General features: G+C 36.0%; 1 protein-coding gene across 2 annotated transcripts in view; it reads right to left on the reverse strand.

The window, feature by feature from the left end:
- Positions 1 to 21601, reverse strand: part of PARN (poly(A)-specific ribonuclease) — a 62268-nt gene that overhangs the window by 13348 nt on the left and 27319 nt on the right. For both annotated transcript variants that reach the window (XM_086472860.1, XM_086472859.1), the window contains 2 exons: positions 19688 to 19774; positions 12689 to 12763 (listed from right to left, as the gene is read on the reverse strand). In XM_086472860.1, coding sequence (XP_086328986.1) covers positions 12689 to 12763; positions 19688 to 19774 — 162 coding nt within the window. The remainder of the gene's footprint in view (positions 1 to 12688; positions 12764 to 19687; positions 19775 to 21601) is intronic.

Here is a 21601-nt window from a genome sequence, read left to right on the forward strand (position 1 = left end):
ACGTGGCCACGGACTTTACCAATGCATAAGCATAATTAACCTAGATTACATTAAATATTAGTGAAACCAGCATTGCAATATTAACGTTCTATTTTTTAGCCTATATGCAGTTTTCAGACCTTTAAGCATACCTGGACAATTCCTGATGCGAGGCATCACACTGTTACACACACAACTGTTACATACACGACTAATTAGTTGGACCAGAAATGTTAAATGCACTTCTCCAGCCTCTCCGACTAGGATTATGAAAGTTACCGAGTTGCTAGTGTTGACTCAATATAAAAAAAGCATTAGGCACACTCTCTGTTGGCTTCTCTCAGAGCGCGATGCATGAACTTGACAGAATTTTCACTAATTAGCCAACATTTCTGCTGATTTCTGCACTTACCCTATCGTCTCCTTTCATTTTTTTCCCAGTTCAGTCTTTTCTGGGTGTGTCTTTATCTCATATTGGTCTTGCAGTCTATAACAACTCTAAACATTCTTCAATATTAAACTCACTGTTTCCTATTTTCTCTGGCAAGGCTACCACTAGGCATCAGTTTTCCCCAACTTAACCAAGCTACATCCCATTATCCTGGGATGTTATTCATTATTTCTGGTTCTTTATCCCAGTTTTTTTTCATGCAGGATAGTCCCTGTCAAATGCATTTTTCTTTAGTGTCAAATCAGTTTATTTTCAAACCTGGTCCAATCACAGCCTCTTTTCTCCATCTAAGCAGGTAAACTAATTAGTTCCTAATCTGATGCCCTTTGACTAGTTCCTTGGCCAACCGTTGCCTAAAACAAGGTAGCAGAGCTGGCAGTGGGGCTGGAACCACGCGCTGGTCTATGTAGTATTACACAAAACCTCGGTGAAATGAAACCTTGGTCCACCTCCAGAAGGACCAGCACACCCCAAACAAGCAAACAAAAGCATATGATAAAAATTACTCTATTACTATTAATATTTTTCTGAAAATAATCTGTTTTGAAAGCCAAAATAAAGAACGCTGTAAAGAGCAAGGACAGCACCAGGACAGCCTTCCCTCCCCCAGCAGCCTAAATGAACTGTTTTTAAAACTATGAGCAATCTTCAAGATTAGGAAGGAGGCAGACTCTACGGATTCGTACCAATAAATTACTGTATTTAGTTTTCTTTCCTAATGTTTCTTCATTTGGAGTAAGTCCATGTAGTACCCTGAGTTAATCATGAATGGCACTTGTTCAAACACAGAAATATAGCACAGATTCAATCTCACCGTCTTTGTGCTCTCTTCTCTCCCAGTACATAAAGAGAATGAAGTTCTAAACTAGCTGGCTACTTTATTGTGTTATTCAGTGATTTTCAAAATTTCACAGGCATGCAGAAGAATCTAGAAGACTACAAAACAAGTTTATTTAGCAGGAAAGAAGTGATCCTGGGAATAACTGCCTTACATAGTATGTTACTCTTAGCCCTGACAAAAGAATAATTTCAAAAAACAACTAAACTTAGTGGATTAGACCACTTTCTCAAGTCTGGTTACAAAAAAAAAAAAAATTAGCTAAACTGTGTTGGTTTTGTCAGCAGGTTAGAAGGATTCAAATTCATTTGTATTTCACCACAAAACCTGAATGTTTCCTTAAATCCTGCTTTTGAAGTGTTGGGGTTTTGTTTGTGGTTTTGGGGGGTGGGGGTGGGTGTATTTGGTTGTTGGCTTGCTGTTTTGGGGTTGTTTTTTGGGTTGGGTGGTGGGTTTTTTTGGTTTTGGGTTGGGTTTTTTTAAATTCTTTTTCGACTGGAATGCTCACATCAACTCATCACAAATCAGCTGAATGGCACAGTGGAGTATTAGGAGAGTAAACCCACCTAACACTTATTGTCAAAATTGATCTAAGGTCTCATTAATTTACCAGCATAAGACCTACATACAACAGACACGATTCTTTAAAGCCTTGGTCATCAACCCACACCAGCAAGGCAGCTATTTTGCTGAGTTGGATGTATTCAGCATACACTTTGCTAAAGGTTTTATTGAGATGAAATGTTATCCTGAAAACAGTTTTCTCCACTTTCAACCGAAGTATCCTGCACTGGTCTACTTCTAACAGAGTCAAACAAATATTTCAGTTGTGACTGAAGAGAGTCAAAAATAGCTGCTAATTCAGCTACAGAAAGCCCGACTGCCTGCTTTCCATTTTCCGTAATAGCTGCACTGCCACACTGAAACTCTTCTGCACATGCCAAGGTAACTACAGCGAACTTGCCCAGCATTGCTGAACGAAGTGACACTTCATCAGTGTGCTTTTCAGGGCCCGTGTCCTCAAGGAAGGTTAGAGAAGAAAAACCCTCACTGCAAACAGTTTATTACAAAAAATCTGAGAATTAAATAAAACAAGGTATTGAGATCTCACAAAAGATCCTCTAGGATAATCCTGCATTGAAGCATCATGAAGGGAAAGTCTTGGTTTGCTCTGAGGTCAGGCGATAGTTAAAACTCACAATTTTTTACTGGTACAAACATTTAACCATGTGGAAGCGTGAGCCTAATTGTTTGAAACCTATAATGCACTGTGATTTTGGATCCAAGCATCACTTGGAAAAATTCAAAAGCCCTGAAGAAGTTAAAAAGTATTTACTTTTTAAAGTATTCAATGTACTCTCAGAAATATAACTACATTTAATTGTCTCAGAGATCAGCAGAATTATTTATGCCATATTTTTATTCAGTGATAAGGAAAGCAGCCTCAATGTAACTATTAGGAAGTCTCAAATTTCTTAGTACCAGTTGTAGCACTCAATCATAAAATATGCATGCTTCAACAAGTTTTCGATTATTTAACACGCTTGTCGTGTCGTTCCCCCCCCCCCCCCCCCCACTTTCTCAAGGGATTTTATCGAATTTCTGCATATGCATTGCTCCTCCTCAGTTGCCCAAACATTAAACAGGCTGGAAGGTACTGTATTTAATAAGTGCCAAGTCTCAACATTTTGTTAGAGAACTTAAGTTTTTTATCAATTTTGCCAACACAGAACACCTGTTCAAACTACTCTAAGAAAATACAGCTCTCTGAAATCATCTGTATTGCATTTACTAAAATAAAACAAACAACACTTGACTGATCATTTTCACATGCTCAGAAACTTAGATGTCTAAAAATTTTTGTTTAGGAAAAAAAACCCAAATCAACTGAGGTAAAAATACCACATTAATCTTTGGCACCCACGAAGAAAATCGTAAAAGCCTACTTTTGCTCAGAGACACAGACACAGAACTAAGTACAAAATGTTCAAGTACAAATTGCTATGCTAGGACAACATTTTTCCAAGTTACAAAATACATCCACTTTGTTAGTTAACTCTGTACCTAATTTCACAAGCTACATACTGACTGCACAGAAACACAAATTACATTTAGTGAAGATCTATTTCCTTGCTGCAAGGAGTCTGTATACTAGAGACTGATGGAGAAAAGCAATTTAAGAATTTGAAGGATCCAGTCTCTGCATTGTATTTGATAATAGCAACTATATGCAGGCTGTATCAAAACTGAAAATTCCAATTTGTACATGGTACTGACCACACCCTTCCATTCTCCTCACCTGTATTAGCCTAAGATAGCAGAAGGTGCCTATACAGATTCTAAAACAGACTTTTAAAAAAGACTGGTTTACAAAGATTGTCATCTCTTTTGACATCTGAATCCAGAGCAGAGAGAAGTATCAATGTGATGACAAAGCTCCTGTTCACCTTGCAAAGGAGGATGGCAAGTTAGAGAGGAAACCAAAGTAAGTCTTTGACTCTCCACTTTGGAGAAAACGGGAAAATGAACAGGTGATCTGAAAGAAAACAGTGTTACAGAAGAAAGAAAAAATGCCAAGTACGAAGCATGGCAGAGAAAGTGGAAGGATCCTTAGACAACGTTTTAAACTCAAAATACTTCTCTCGACAAAGAACACAGATGGTAGTATAGTCCACTGAGACATTTCACACTATGCATGTATATGCAGATTGTGATAAAGGACTTTAACTTTCTTAAAGGTGAAGTTATTTAATCACTGAAAGAATTCAAGCTACTTATACTTTGCACCCTGTTTAAATACCTCAGTAATTGAAACAAAAGCTGTGAAATGTATTAACTCATTTCAAAAAACCTAAATCAAACGAAAAGGTAGTCAAAAGACTTCCAACATTATATTAAGAAAAAACCTACTATATTCAAACTTATAGGGTACAGGGGGGGTTTTTTGTGGTGTTTTTTTTTTTTCTCAATTGATGAGAAAAACTATGGCTGCAGCTGCCTGAAGGCAAGTCTATAATCGATCTCTTAATTCTGCATCAGTAATGCTGAAAGTCATAAAATAGCTCTCTCTATTATGATTTATACTACAGGTTCCACTGTAAAACCATGACTAGAATACGTCAACCAGCAATTCATTTTCTTGTTATAGTCAAGATTCACGAACAACACAAGTAGAAATTCACTACATCTCATTCCCTGCATTTACTAGTACAGAAATGGTTTTAAATCAACACTGGAGAACTTTAATTTCCAGAACTACTAGTAAAGTGTTCAGATCTGTTAATCTACAAATCAAAAGCGTAAAGTGTACAGAACATTTCCTTTCCAGTCAGATAGAAGGTCTCAAGGTCTATTATTACTCAAAGCACAGAGAGCTCAGATCTGAAAAACCTTTCCAAAAGAAACAGAACCCATGGGCTGGCTCAAGAGCTGATTTCAGCTAACAGCTTGTTACCAAATGAGAGAATGCCATGCGTAGCTCCCTAGCCCCTGCTCCAAACCACCTGGTCCTGTGCCCTCCTTTATAGTGTTTCTGGTGTTTATTGACCTGCTGATGAGACAGTTCACCTCACTGAACCAGCAGGAATTTTCCTTTTTTTTTTTTTTCTGGACATACAACCAGAAAAAAAAAAAAAAAGAAAGAAAAAAGCAGTGAGATCTGACTGCTGGAGTGGGGAAAGAGAGTCATTCCCTTTATGTAACCATGAAGGATTAAGACTAGCACAAACTATTAGCTATGTTTTAATACCAGCAAATTAAACATTTCAGCTAAGGCTGAGCAGTTGCAGGAAGCACACTCCTGTAAAATCTGATGACATTTCTGACACTTGTTAAGAACTTACTTCAGAACAAGAACTAGTGAACTGAGCCTGGAGACATGCTCATGGCAGTGCTGTCCAGAAGACTGTTCAAGATTAATATAGACATCTTCAGCTGAAGCACCTATTAGTGTTCCACATGTTAGAGTGCTTCAAAAACAACCATCCAGATAAAGAGTTCACCCATCAGATACAGTTTGCCACCAGAATGATTGCACCTCATTGCCAGAATTAACATATTCACTACTGCATCAAACAAGTGTGTTGATACTGTCACCATCTAAAAAGGCACCCCAAATAAAACTAAATCTTTAACTTTTCCATTTTGATAAACCTTATTATCCATGAGGAGTGCAAAACCTATAGAGTAACTGCTAAGGTCTTCCTAGTGAAAGTCCATTTCATTCAAGTCCTTACATAGCATGCAGGCATGTGTAACAAACCATTACCATCTTTTGAAAAAACTATAAGCAGTTTCAAGATAATATATGTTTTTAAAAACATATAGCATGAAAATAATGTAAAAACATACTTCTACAAGGTGATCATATCTTACTACAATTATTACAACTTGTAGTTTCTCATCTTAAATGCCATTTTGATGCAGCACAAGAATTCAAGCCGCTCAAAAATGAACATGAGAAATACCAAGGTTTTTATATATATATATATATATTTATCTGCACATACATACATATGTATATACATAAAAGTATCACACAAGATTCCACACTGAAAATTTAGCATCATAGACAAAGCCATCGATGCAAAATTTAAACCATGCTTTCCTAAAACATCAAAACCTTCTGGATGTTAAGAATCCAAAATTACATGGGGGAGGAGAGAGGAAATCACAAAAAGCTAGAGAAACTGTTTGAGACTGCACATAATTTGAAAAAAAAAGTAAAACAGCAGTAATTGCTGAGATATGACATACTGCAGTATGACTCCAGCTTCCTTGGTCTACGTTAAGAAGTTTTCCGCCCGGAGTATGTATCTGACATGGATTTCACATTATCTTATTGATGAGAACAGTCATGTGAAATATAATTTTTCAGAGAATCAGGGTAATACAAGCAGATGCTACATGCCATTTCCCCAGATTCAGTGAGAGGACACTGATATACACACAATCTCAAAATATATGTGTGCATTTTTATATTGTGGTGGCAAGAATTCATGCTAAGTAGAAGGTTCTATAGTAAACCTTATAAAACACTAACAAACCATAAAGTCCAGCCCTGTCTGAAAAACTCACGAGTTCAGAAAGATTAATGATGTAAACAAGAATCATTGAAAGGCCACCACAATTTCAGCTGCTGCACCTGCTTTTAGCCCATTGCTCCCCTGCTGTCTAAACGCAATGGCCTACTCAATGCCTAGAGGAAGAAGATATCTTGCACACAGTAAATTCTATATGAGGTCATGTATCGGGGCACTAACACGTGGAACAACTTAACATTATTTCAATGCTTGCCATTTATGACAAGCAGTTGCTTTTCACATGTATTTAAAATTTCAAGTTAAGTGTATTTATTGCATTTTAAAACAGCAAGAAAAACATTCTCAGGAAGATTCTCAAGTTAAATTTACTCTTAAATTGAACCACGTCTTAAAATATTTTAAAAGTTGCTCATAATCAGAACATAAACATTATTAAACTGCACCTAAGCCTTAGGTAAAAAAAAATTACGAGCAAGCATTAGCTGCTATGGGAAAATAAACCAGGTATATTTTGGGAGTATCACTGATAAACTTGTCCATTATTTCCAAAACTTTGCCAAATGTCTCAGAACAAAAACCCAATTTTACTTCCAAGCACTTTAAAAATCTAACATTTATAAGACTTTTCCCATGTTTTAGAAATTAACTCAAGTAACAACATTTTTAAGAGTACATTTAGACTCCACAAGTGCAAAGACATCTCAAGAAACCTCCCTTTTTAGATCAGCAAACTAAATAGTCACTGAAAGTTGGCATCAAAATTCAAGGAAACCATGAATAACAAGAGCTTATCATTAATACAAAGTATTAACTGAGGACTCACAAACCAGTTAACTGCCCAGAACGGCTCAGATACTGAAATGATTGAAACACTGAAATACTTCAGGTGACATCAATTTATTAATTAAAATAAAATACTGGGTTTACTTCAAAGTTAAGACAAGCTGAAGTCTCTCTTATCTTCCCCACCACTTCCAGATTATTTGTATGAAGTCTAGACCCCTGTAAGTCAAGAAGCATTGAAATACTACTTACTTCACACTAACCTTCCCAGATGAAAAGCCAACTTTACAAATATATACAGCTGAACAGCATCCAAAAGCAAGCTTATCTAGCAAGCTTAAAGTCATAAGAGCCAGAAGTTGTACACCAAAAGCTGGTTCTGAAGTTTCTTGTATTTATCAAGTATAAGAGTGCACAGTGTTTTACCTTTTGCCACACACTTAAAAAGCATGTGCTCCACTGTTTGATAGAAATGCTGAGACCACAACAAGTACAATTTGGCAACAGTAAGTTTTATCTCCCAGATGTCCACCTAAAGGAATATCAACCATTTAACAAATTCTTACTAATTACCTACCTTGAACAACAAACCTCGACAGATAAGACTGTGTTTATTGTCCATTATTGTTTCCAGGTGCTTGTAACTTGGAAATCAGTTTACAGCAGAGCATATTGCAGAAAGTGACAAATTAGAGCCATCTAAACCACCACAAACTCGTTATTTGCTTTAACATGACAACACAGCAGGTCAGGAGTGGTAACTGACACAGAACACAGCCCATTAGAACTCAAGCACAATCCTCCTCCACTAAATATGTGGGTACAACTTGCATATATACACATGGCAGGCACCTAACTCTGTGGTGACTGTGAAACGGTTAACTAACATTTGTCTTGATGCAGCTTCCACTTCAAGCTGAAGTTTATGTTGTAACTGTAAAGAGTAATATGATTTTATATAAGAACAAGCCTTTACTACTTATACTAAATTACAGAGTCTTCCAATATGCAAGTCACAAGAATATCCAAAGAAAGAGAAGATTCTTGGGCATTATTGTAAGCAGCAAAATGAGAAGGTTAAGAGATTTCCTTCTTGTTTCCCGAGGTTTCCATTTATGTGTTTTAAGCATGCTATATCCAGTTTGAAACTTAGGAGCAGCTCCAGAATTGCCTGTAAAAATACTGCCCTTTCCCCTACTTATTTTTTCAGAGGGAAATAAGTGGAAGAGGGAACAAGTCTTTTTATACCATGCAAAGATTCACAGGCCCTTCAGGGTAACACTTTAACCAATAAAAAACTGGAATGTGCATTCTTCTGGCTACATATACACTGCTGACTACCATGTCAAATTTGAAGAGCCACTAATTAGTTTAATTCAGCTAATCAGATTTATACTTTTTAAACAGAAAAGCATACGGACCAATGTTTTATCAATCAGTTTTTTACTAGGTCTTAATGGTTACCATCCATGATATTACATAACTCAGTAACAGTGTGTTAATGAGCACTGGAGGATGAACAGATACATTTAACCACCTACCTATTCAAAACAAGATTTCTATGCATATTAACATGAGAAATCCAACAGATTCCCAGGGTGTAAATGAACAAGTTTTTAGTCCATTTAAAATACCTGAAGCCAGGTGAGTTAAAAGCAGCAGAAACAGCATAGAACAGCTTATACAAAGTGTTACATTTTAAGATTTCTATTATTTGTTTGATGTAAAGGTTAAGCATGAGCAAGAAAATTAATTCTAATTAATTATTTGAAATGTGAAAGACAACTTGAAGACAAAAAAATTCCCTCCTCCAACCTCCCCCCTCTTTTTTTAATCGGGTAAAAATCAAAGTAAAAGCCAAGCTTTTCAAGTTTTCAAAGCAGCATGGAAAAAACACCCTGCATTTACGACACAAGATTATCACAATTTCAATACAACCTTTAGATATGGTTACAGAAAACCAGCAATATGGACAAATCACATGTTTCAAATTCTGTTTTAACACCTACAAAGCCGAACAAAATAAAAAGGCATTGGAGAAAAGTTTAAGAAACAAGCCAGACTCATGAACTGGTTATCCTGAGTATGTACATTGAGGGATAACTGCAAATGAGTCTTTAAATGAACTGCTGTTTGATTCTATAACTTTACATTAGTTCAGCCAAATACTCAGCATTTGAATCGCTGCTTCAACTGAAAAATAAAGACAGCTTCCAGATATGAACTGAGTGTAAAAAAAATTTGGTAACCTAGAATCAGTTAACACTTCATGCAGATTATTACAAAACTTATCCTATTTTCATAATTTTCTACACAGAGCTCCCTTATCAAAGGGATGCAAAATAAGTCTGTATGTTTTTACAGTGCTTAGACTCATATATAATGCAAATCTGATCACCTTATCAATACAGAGAAACTTCCACATACGCTTCATGTTCTCAATCCATTTATTTTCCATAAATGTTTTTGTTGCACATGTGTGCTTTGTTAACTACACATATCAATACCAGCTCAAAACCAGAAACATCTTTTTCAAGAGGTAAGCGTAAACACATGTCTGCAGCATTGTATCACATTGTTTGACAGTTCTCCAAGGCTTTTTATATAGTCCAGAAGATGTAGACGTATTTATATAAACACGTTAAAAAACAGGCCACATAATTAGTTTTTCCTAGGTTCTTCACTCAATCACAGCTCACTAAATCAGAAGTACAAATAGTGACTTTTATTGCTAAAGCAGTTCATTAAAGAATTTAAGATCAGGAAATAGAATAACAGAATTGATTTTATGATGTATTTATTACAGGAAAAAAACCACAGGATGTCTAAGTGATTTTACAGTAAAAATCGCACAGCTTTTTGTAATTGAGGTTGCTACAGTTTACCAGCTTGGTTGGCTGACTGCTTTCAATATATGAGATTTTACTAACCTGATTTCATAAAAATCTATGAAATACTATAATCACCTGAGCTTTCAAACAAATAACTTGTTTCCTAGCACGTAGGCCACAGAACAAGCCTCCCTGTTTGTCAAAGCATAAAAAAACCAAACCAAAACAAAAAACATATACACAGAGCAGTGCCAGAAAGATTCAGTTTAAATATTCTGCAGACATTCAGTTCTTTCCACAATGTATAGTTGCTGTAACAAAAAATAAAATTTAAAAAAAAAAAAAAACCAGTGGTGGTGAATGTGTATGCCAAGCATTCAGACAACAGGTAAGTAACTGAGGTGATAGCAGTGGGGTAGTTACTATAGAGGCATGAAATGGCACAAAAGACATGGTTTTTACTGAAAACAAATAGCCTTGCAAGTCCCACTCAAAGAAACAAGTAATCAGCTTCAAAAGAGGGGGTAAAAACCGCAGAAGCTTACAATGACCTATAGATACTCTGTACATTAGGGCATCTGAACTAAAAAACAGAAACCACAACTTTGTTGTATTTCACCACAAAGACAAATCCTCTTGGAAAGACAAAAAACGTGGAACAATTCCGACCCTTTACTCAATTTTTTCTCAGCCTATGCCTCACACATGGAGGCCAAACTCCAAATAAGATTTATCAGGTCTGAAATAAAAAGCTTCAGACACTTCAGGTAAGTTGCTACTTCACAATTATATTTGTGATTGCACAGCTCAGAGTACCTTTTTACTTAAGATAGTTTAGACTACTGAGACTTATTCCCTCCAATCTTGTAACGTACTTGCTGCTTCATGAACAGCATTTCCCTCAAACTGTTGACAGTGTGCTGGTATCACCACTAACTATAATACATACAGTTTACAAATCATGAATGCTTCAGATGTAAGAAACTAAAGACAACACATGCAAGAAGTGCCAGCAATGCTTTCCTGAGTTACACAGCTAGCTAAAATAGGGCCACACTTACTTTGGAACAATTCTTTATCTGGAACTGCTCACTAGAAGTTATATGGTCCTTGTATCTACATAAGGATTAAAGAACAATGGCTCTTGCTGCTATGGAACATTTGCTGTAAGGAGGCTGCTGGTAAGCACACAAAATCCTCTGCAAAGATATGCATACATAAAGAAGTATGATGAACACCCACAGGATGTTAATAAAGAATTAGAAAAATCCAGAACCTGAAAGCTTCTTTATTCGCACTTCAAAAGATAGATGATGCTGAACTCAGTATGGTTTTCTGATTTGTTTTTTAAGTTTTAGACCTTACTCACGGGAATTTTGGCAGGATAGCTCTTTAAGTGCAATAAAATTTCAGCCACTTAATCAAAAGCGCTATGTATACTGCTCTTCTTACTGACTCCACAGCATTTGATGCAAGCATTTCAGTAAATAGGGAAGGCCCTACCATGGCATCTCCCAAATCATCATGTATAATGGTCCACTTCCAGCCACTGTTCCCAGCAGTAAGTTTATAGGTCAGTCCTCAAATACATGCCCAAAAGAAACACTAAGAGCTTGTGGATCCAATTACAATTAAAATCTTAAAAAAACCAAAACAAAACAAAAAAACCCACCCAAACAAACAAATCAAACCCAAACCTCCAAAACCCCAAATCAATATCAACAACAACACAAAAAACCAAACCAAATGGGAAAAAAAAACACCCCAACAAAAAAAAAAACCCCACACCCCAAAAAGATTGTTCTTCCTCATAACTGGAAGCAGTATTTTCAGTAAATGCAGATATGTTGGTCTCTTCCTTTGTTTTTTACTTTATGATTTCTCAAGAGTGTTACTTATTCCGTATTTTTCTTATGATATCTGGATAATGTTTCACTCTCTGCTTTCAGTCAGCTTCTTATACTGGAAATAGTTCTTTCTAGAGTACCTTGCACAACTGTAAATAGTAAAATACTGCTACCTGTCCTAATTCTGTGCATTAGGAATGTTGGTTCACTAAGAGTATTTATGTTATGATACAGAAATTTTTTTTCTTTAAAATAATCCCTCTCCAAAAATTCAAAACCCAGAAGCAATACATAAAAATACTCAAACCAAATCAACTTTCAAGAAGAAAGTTAACATGTATACTTCCTGTAGAAGTTACGACCATGAACTTTTTTCAAAGCTAACCTCAAAAGTTCAAATAAAAATTAAAAAATTAAGGTGTGCAGAGACTGCACATTATTAATACAAAAACTATGACACATTAGCAGTCCAGACTGTTAGAAACTATTATTTTGCATGGGTTCCATGATACACCAAAAGGCTTTCCACTGCATTTGTTACTTGAAAATGTAAATGAACAAACATGTATATCAGTCCAAAGGATATTTGAAGGCAAAGATCAGTTTTTGATAGCTCTGCTTTATGCAAAGTAACAGTAAATAATCTCAATAAATACTGCATCAAATGAAGAAACTAGCATTACTCTGCCTACAGGTTCAGGTAATTAGAGGGTCATGGAACAAAACACAAAACTCTCAAGCAAGTCCAGTTTGAGCTTCTTGTCTTTGCTGCAATACACGTCCTGGTACTATAAAAGTTTAGTTCCTCCCATAGCATCTGAACCAAGTCAGAATGACAGACCTTGTTGGTTCAGAGCATTTTACAGGAGCCAGCTGAAGCCAAGCCTCAATACTGAAGTAAATTCAGAAACACTTACCTATTTGTACTTGTTCTGGCTGGCTCAATGATACGAATGCCGATGTATCATCAATCCATGAAATCTGAATGTTACCTAGAAAAGACAAAAGAAATTATTATGATTATTTTTATCTTAGGCTTAGTCACAGATTTTATCTAATGTGCCATGACATAAGATAGTCAACTAAGAGTAACTTCACCTGAGAAGGCTTTTGTCCCCTGTAAAGGGTGCATGATGCACACACAGTTGTACATGAGCCTGGAACTGTTCAGAAAGCAGTGACTGTTAGGGCTGCACATGCATCCTGTATATCCTCAGACCCACTAGAGTAAAGGATCGAAAGGAAACAGACATCTAATACCTTTTTCACTCCAAGAGTATTTTTCTGCTTCTCCAAAACTTTTTTTTTTTTTTAATAAATCTTGTAAAAATTCAAGTAATCTTTGGGGTTTTTTATTTCTCCCTTCATGTATTCTGTATGATTCTACAATAAAAATCTCAGCTCTGTGCTAAAATAAAGAACAGCTCATTGGGTTTTAAAACCTATCCATCCTTCAGAACTGCAGCATTTCCTAAAGACACAGCATGGACAAGCTCCAGTTTACTAGTAAAGATAAGAAATTCCAGTAGAGCAGGGGGAGAAGATCAATCACACAAATGAAGAACTCCAGTTATCGTGACACTCTAAACCTTCACTCTGGTTTGTTTGGATCCCACTATACACCATTTCCTAGATGTGCAATGAAAACTTAATTTGAGTAAATAAGAGGATAAATGCACAAAATCATGGACCTCATTTGGAAACTGTCACAACGGAACAGTGACTGGAAATAAGTTCCTCCATTTATAAAGCAGTTAATGCCTTTTCTATGTGAATGGCTTAAAATGTCACGTTAGCACTAAAAAAAGCTCATAATCAAGCAAAAGCGGAAGAAAGGATTCCCATTCCAGACACAAGGTCTTATTATAGTCTGAAATCCATTTACATCTTCTGTCCCTATCTAAGTGCTCTACTGTTAGTACAATTCAGATACTGAAAACTGGTGCAATTTTTTTCAGATTGACTAGGAAATCAAGTTATATATAATGTTATACCACCATTTAACCTTCAGACATGACAAGGTTAAAAACAATGATGCAAAATGGCTTAAAATACATTTTATTTTCTGATGTTTAACCTATTTTAATCTAATTTAGCCTACAGGTTACAAGGTTAAAGAAGTCTTTTTGGAAATCCAGTCAGACAATAAACAGATTTTCTAATCATAAAAAAGAAAAGCCTAGTTAGATTTAGTTTGCATATACAAAAGATATACATTTGAGTAGCCAGCTATTCAGGACTAAGTTATAATAATTTTGATCATTGCCAAAACCATAATTAATTCAGTACGCTTTCTGACGTTTCCTTATACTAAAGCGCTAAGGCTGCTATTAAGAGCCTACTCTGAGAAGTCAAATGTTGGAATTTCTTTAACCACTTTGTAGGGCAAATACATACAATTTCTAATGATTCAGTCTTTGAAGAACATAGATCTTTGCTGCCTATGGGTAAGGGTCTTTACTGTAGGGAGAACATGCTTCTGGCAGGACACTTAACATTTCACAACACAGGAAAAGCCCAAGCAGATTTATGATTGCAATTCAAAATTGTAGTGCAGTTGGTAGGACCCTGACACCAAGCTTCCTTTAAATATTAGAAGTTACTACACAATTAAATATTGTTCCAAGTGCATGGACAAGTTATTGCTCTGAATGTCTTTGTATAGCAATAGCCCTCCTTTTTTGCATTACTAATTATAAAATTTTCTAAACAATCATTTGAGACATCTGAGACCATACTCTTCTGTAATTCTTCAGCATGGAAGTGCTGTCCAAACTCTGTCCCTCTCCTATACACGTGGTTGCTTAATTCCATATCTACCAATAATCGACCAAAAGAAAGATCAAAAAGAAAAAATCTCCCGATCATCTTGCAATTGTGCCCTTATCATAAAATATCAGAGGATCAGTGATGGACTAAAATCTCCTGTAGGAGTTCAGCCACTACTCAAATGGACTTCAGTGCCCCTATTTTCACTAAGTACCAATTAAAAATAAATAAATAAAAAGCCAACCTATTGATGGCTCATCATTTCAGTATCAGATACTTATTCGCTGCTGCACTCTAAATTACTTTGGCATTTTAGATAATTAAGGGTTCCAAGATCTACCAACATACGCTGCCTTTATACTCAGATTTACACATTTTATATATATAATTTTAAGAAAAAGTCAAACATTAAATAATGGACATTGAGCTGCAATCTGAAGAGAGCTACAACAAATGCTCTTATGCAATTCTCCACACTTAAAAGGTACTCTTTTCAGACTATGTCACATTTCATTATTATTAAGAAATAAGAATTTAAGAGAGAAAAGATTAATAAATTAAATCACTCAGCAATATTGCTAGGCACTCAGTAAATATTGTGCATTTCAAAACTATGGTGAAAGGGCAACAAAGATCTGAAAAGCAAATGCATCTGCACTTGAAGGACAATATTTAGCAATCAACATAGCCGCATGCCAGCTTACTGAAAGGCTAATAATCCAAGTAAGCCATATACAGCAATGTAACAGAATACCAGCTCTAGAGAAGACCTCTCTCTCTACACTTCCAAAATAGATCAAGTATCTTCGATACCTTGAAGAACACCATTGTCAGGCTCTATGATCCCTTGTCCATTTGCTAGCACATGCAACGTCAAACAATGTCTCTTGCTAAAAGAAGTGTCAAGTGAAAAATTATCAAGTGAAATAAAACATCTTCACCCAAATCGTAGATGACAATCTGATCTGTTGCTTCCAAGATGAAGGTGCAAAGTAACATGTTTTTTTCTATAAATAAATTTGAAAACCTCTCTATATAAACACAAACTTGCAAACAACATGATAATCCACAGAATAAAATTATACTGATGGATTACGTCCTTCAGTTTTTACACCACAATGGCCAAAGGGATGGAAAGGCTTCTGTGTAAGAGACTAAGTAAACTAGGACTCAGCCTTCAAAAGAAAATTCTAAGGAAGATGCCTGTACATGCCTATGGGGAAGATATGAGAACAGAAAGTATACGAAAGATGTACAGAGGGCATTCACTATTTCATTATAAAACAACTAAGGACATCTAATAAAATATACAGAAGATTTAAAACCAAACAAATTTTTCACTTCATGATTAATTGCAGTTGGAGAACTGCCACCAAGTACTGTAGATGACAAGAATATATATGGGATAAAGAACAATTTTAGACTGATTTACAGAAAGCTGTGAAAGGCTCAAACTAAAAGATGCAAGCCTGACCTCTAGCTCATGCATTCCTAAGTTATAGACTGCTAGAAACTTGGTTTACTTTGGCTCTTACACATTTGGTTCTCATACATTTCCTACACAGCTGTTAGCAGCAATTAAACACAACTACATGGACTGTCATTTAACCAAAGTTTATTAATATATTCCATTTTCTTACAATTAAAAAAAAAAAGAAAAAAAAAATTGACCACATTGACACCATGATGGAATTGTTAACAGTTTCTGGACACTGACTGCATCAGACAATAGAAATAGTTGAAGCTTTTATTCTACAAGCAGTGGTTGAAGCATATATTAACACAAACAACATCTTCCTGGTGAATAATTGAGAAGGGTTAACAAAGCTTCCATCCTTCTGGCAGGAAGACAGGGTACAAAGAAAGCAAGAACAGCTGAAGGAAACACTGGCATGGGAAGAAGGAGGAAAGGCCAGAAATGCACAGAGAAAAATAGGATTAAAATTTTAACCCCCCCTAACAAAACCAAAAGAAACAACAAAAACGAAACAAAAAACCCCACACCACAAAAATCACACACACACCCCCAAAAAAAACCCCACAAACAAAAAAAACAATACTCAAAGCTCACATGTCTGTATGAACATGAGCTCAGAAGAATACTTAATATAAATGTTGTGTGCCAGAAGTTTTCCTTAAACTAGACTGTTCACCTCTGAAAGGGATATTTTTCAAGCTCCACTTTTTTTTTTTGTTAAGAGAAGTTAAACAGCGAGTTTGCAGTACAGTGGTTTACAGGAACAGATGTCACAGTGCACGGAACTTGCAAACCAGTCTCAAAAATGTATTTAAGAGTCACTTAAAACTCACCTATATAGTAGCTTGGACTACTAGAACAAAATTTAAACACACAAAGGACTCGCTACATTTTAAAAGTAATTTATGCATCCTTCAAGATCACTATGACTCCATGAACCACATCAGCGCTCACCTCCCTCTTAAAGACAACTCTCACGCTCTCACAAAATACAATCCATAGGTTTGACTCCACTCACTCAGAAAATTTTTAAGTAGTAGTTTTTATAATACTTTGATAGCATGTGTTTAAGTAAAAGCCCATCGAAGACATTAAGTAGAAGTGAAGGCTATACACAAAAGCTGTATTCCAGCAAATACTGTTTTAATACCTTCATGTTTCACATCAGCATGACCAAATAAACGATACAAATTTAAGAATTTAAAGAAAGTAAGTGTTCTAAGAGACTCCAAAGTACTGCAAGTACTTGTACAGTGAAACTACATTCACCCATGAGACTATAAAACCATCTTGCATGAACAGGTGTCCACTTGGTATGCATGCAGTACTGAAAGACTTCAGAATCATGAGCAGCCCTTCTAGAGTAGCAAACGTAAACCAGTTCCAAGTCTGACACTCCAGCCCCTTCAGCTGTTTCACTGCTTTCATTAGAAGCTTCATGGAAGATTACAACTTTGCTTCAATTCATACTAGGTTAAAACAAATTCAAAATAATTTTTCTATCAGAAAGAGTCATTAATGTTGCTATTCAATTTAACAATTGATTTTTAATCCAGGTAAAAACTTAATTTAAACCCACTTTTGTTTAACTAGTGTAATGAATTGGCATAATTAATGCCTGTTACTGCCATATTTTTTTGGCTTTTAGCAAATCACTTAACCTCACATTGCACCACTCTCTATCTCTCTGTCCAGCTATAACTGTAAAACCACGGGTACTTCTAGAATTTTGGAAGGAATAATCTGTAGTTTGTTTTGAGATACCATGGCAATATGACCTAAAACAAAATATCGATTAAGCACTACCCCAAATACCAGGAGTTTGTAAATCCAAGTTATGAAAACATTCAGCTCTGAAATCTGAGAAGTGAGAGAAATGGGAATTTCAAAAATGAATAGTATTTTGAGACATGTAAGTACGACCCCTGGTGGTAGTGATCTGTGCTTGCAGTTCACACCAACACAGGGAGGAGTTGATAAAATAAAAATGACATGGCTGAGTCTTTAAAAGCCTATAGAAACAATGTCCTGTAACAGCAACTCTAGAAGAATCTCAGTAACTTTCTACATTCTAGATTTTCCAATCGGGAATATTAAATCCTACCCAGCATTACACTGGCATCACGCTGCAGCACAGATGAAAAAAGTCAGAAGGAAACGAGTCAATTTGATATAGGTCCAGACATCCCGCACAGACTACCAAGTCACAGTCCTAGGTGAAGAGGAGAACAACGGCATCATTCTGTAACTAGTGTGGTGACCCACAGCAAGCACAGGAGTGACAAGACTGAGTAAATTGAGGGACTTCCATCCTTTCACTGGTGATTAAACATCCTCATGGATACCACAGCAATTATTTCAGTGGATGTTAGGTACAGGTTTGCCCTGAATCCATTTGCCACGCTGCAAACTCTGACAATTAATTAAGTGTGGTACATTACTTTGAAACAACTGCAGTACAATGATTAAGTATTAACTTAACAGACCCCTCTTCATTTGCTTGTCTCCAAAAGCAGAAAGGTCCATTTCATAATAGAAAGCAAACTAGTCTCTCACAGCACCAAGCAGAAAATTTTTAGGAATTGCAAAATTACAAATTCAGTCATACATGCTCTGCTTAGAGCTGCCAAGACTAACGTAATGTAAAGCAACGATTTTATATTTTTAAATGAGAAAGTGACACCCCCCCCCCCCCCAATAAACACTTTGGCAAATAGCTGCTTTCAATAATCTAAGTATTGCAAACAAATATTTCTGGAAAATCATGCAAAAAATTAGTTTAGTAAGATTGTAATTTTTGTTTTACATTAAATGTTTTAAGAAATTGAAAGAAATTACCTCTTTGCCACAACAAACAAACAAACAAAAAAAAACCCAAAAAAAACCTCACCAAAGTGCCCCAGAAAAATAATTTAAAATTATTTGCAAGCCCAAAAGATCTTTCAAAACATTACCTTACCTAGCAATAAAAAACTAGAATCCAATCTGCAATAAAAACTTTGGAAACAACATCCAACACAGGGCTGTATGAAAGATCATACTTGTTCTGGTTTAGAGACACAATGCATAACTACTGCTTTGTGCTGCAAGAGTTAGGTTTCAGGAGTTCACTGTCAATTAATTAGCATCTCCATGTCCCTACATAATATACTAATACTTAGTAAAGGAACACCAGGACTACTAGTCCCCAGTTATTCAATAGCTTTTTTCGTGGTTGGAATCAAATTGGCTCTTTTCAAGCTTGCTTGCTGGCCAAGACTCACAGATGTTAGCGTATGGCTTTAAGCAGACTGGAGGATGGACCTTATTCCTAAAGCCTTGATCTGCCTTTCACATCCATCCCTGTTCTCTTTACCCACCTACATAAACTTGTACCTCCTCCCAGGAGAGGCTGTAAACAAAAGGATCAAATGACCACAATATTCAACAAGTACCACATAAAAAGATTTCTAAAGAGCAGTTAATCAGGGCAGACATTTTCAACACATCATTACAAGGAAAGTCCCCAGGACGCCACTCAAAAATTACAAAAGGTGATTCATCCGTATCTATACTAGGAGCAAGTCTGCATCCCACAGATTAAAAATAACAAACAAAACCAGAGGTACTTGCTAAAGACAAAGCGTGCAAAAAAAAAAAAGTATAAGGAAGGATAGACAATATCACTCACCAAAGGCACTGAAAAGCTGGTAAAGGTCACTAGTCTTCCACTCTTTGGGAAAAGTAACATGAAGAACATGATCTCGTTTTGGCTGCACTGCGAAACAAAATAAGTGTTTGTTAAAATAAGAGTCACTACTAGTATCTTTAGAATATCCTAAAAAAAAGTTGCCCAGTGTATTCATATAGGGTTTTTTTCTTTCCTTCTTTTTCTTTTTTAAATAAGAAAATAGGCCAAGATCTATGAAGCTACATCAGGCACCAACAAAAACGTGCCTGCATTTATGCTTGAAATTGGCATATTAAATCCTACTAGCTCATCTGTATAAGAAATTGAAACAACATTACATGCAGTGGGAAATGCCCACAAATCCAGCCCTTCCCACCCTTTGCACCAAGTTCAAGGACAGAACACAAAAACATCGGCCTCTTCATGCTCCAGCTCTAGCTTTATAAAATTCTTAGCAACAATTCAATGTTGCCATTTTTCTGTCAATAAAAAACATGCTGTGAAACAATGTTCAATTCAGTTTTCACATAACATTAGATACAAGCTGGAATACATTCACCGACAGGCTTTTTTTTTTTTAAAAATTAAAAACTACACCAAGAAAAAGATAGCATATAAAGGCCATCATCTAAAGAAATGCAAAGAAAGTCTTTAGCGTAAACTGAAAGTTATTTGGAGCTTTGTGAATTTGAGAGACAGAATCCAAGTCAAACTGCTAGATAAAGTAAGAGTACAGGAGAAATTATCACTATACATCTGCCTTTTACACACTTTCCCCCACACGTCTAGTTTTGGTCATCAGAGGCGGGCTACTGAACAAGACAGACCTTTGCCCTCGCCCAGTAAAGATCATTTGTACATAAGAAATCACCACAATGTACATGTGACTGAAGTTCCTTTCACTAGGTGCTTGAGTTTTTAGAACCTGTGAGTTCCTACCGTATTTTAAAAAGAAGCAAGTGGAATACTACATTTTAAGGTGCAAAGATGTTGATGTATTTTCCATTTTCCTATCAAAATATTTACAAATCATTAATTGAGCCTCTCCACAGGTATCTGCAGAGATTTATGTTTTTATGCATGACACATTGCTAGATCTTCCCTTGTCATTTTACCTTTGAGGTTAGACAGAGGCTGAACCATTAAAGTGCATTCCACTCCATAATTTACTGCTCCAGTTTGTTAAAGGCAACTCAAGGGTTCACTACATACAGCTTTATATGATCAGATTTTAACATGACCACACAGAACCACTCTCAGGAAGAGCTCCTCTTTTCTTTGGGTATAGAGATACAGGGACTGACTTTTGTCTTAGTGAATTTCCCTCCTGAATACTTTCGTCATCCAAACGTTTCCAGTTTCTGATCTCCCTAGCTTTCAGCATTAAAGTAGGAGAGTTTTTCACAGTTTATCTCATTCAAGGAGCACATGTGTCCAAAATCAGACCACCAACCACTTGCTATTGCTATATCCGACTTTCATGTGTACTTGACCCCATCACAGAAGGGCAAACCTGCTAGGGTTTCTTTTGCCACATTTCAGTAAGATGCAACTTTACACCATTTTCTGACGAAAGCCTTGTGCATTGTTCATTTCATAAATATAGCTAAGCATTACTAATTGCTACAATTTAGTTATGACTAGTAATTACAGTAAGTGGTAGTGTCCTCAGCCTGGTATGAGCTTCATAGCAAAAAGCGTGTATGTTTCCAGGTGTAACTCTATTCCACAGGTAAGGCTTCGTTTGTGCACGAACTTGAGAACTGTACCTTTCAACAGCTACACTGTTTCCTGAATAGATAGAATAGATTTTCATGTGCTTTATATCTTAAGCCTTCCCACCTCTGCCCAAAGGTTTAACAGAATTTTTATTCAGAAATATTTTTTAATGTCTTGCATAAACTCAACAGTTAT

This window comes from Leptosomus discolor, chromosome 14 (assembly GCF_034619465.1).
Source record: "Leptosomus discolor isolate bLepDis1 chromosome 14, bLepDis1.hap2, whole genome shotgun sequence".
In the NCBI taxonomy this organism is placed as follows: Eukaryota; Metazoa; Chordata; class Aves; order Leptosomiformes; family Leptosomidae; genus Leptosomus; species Leptosomus discolor.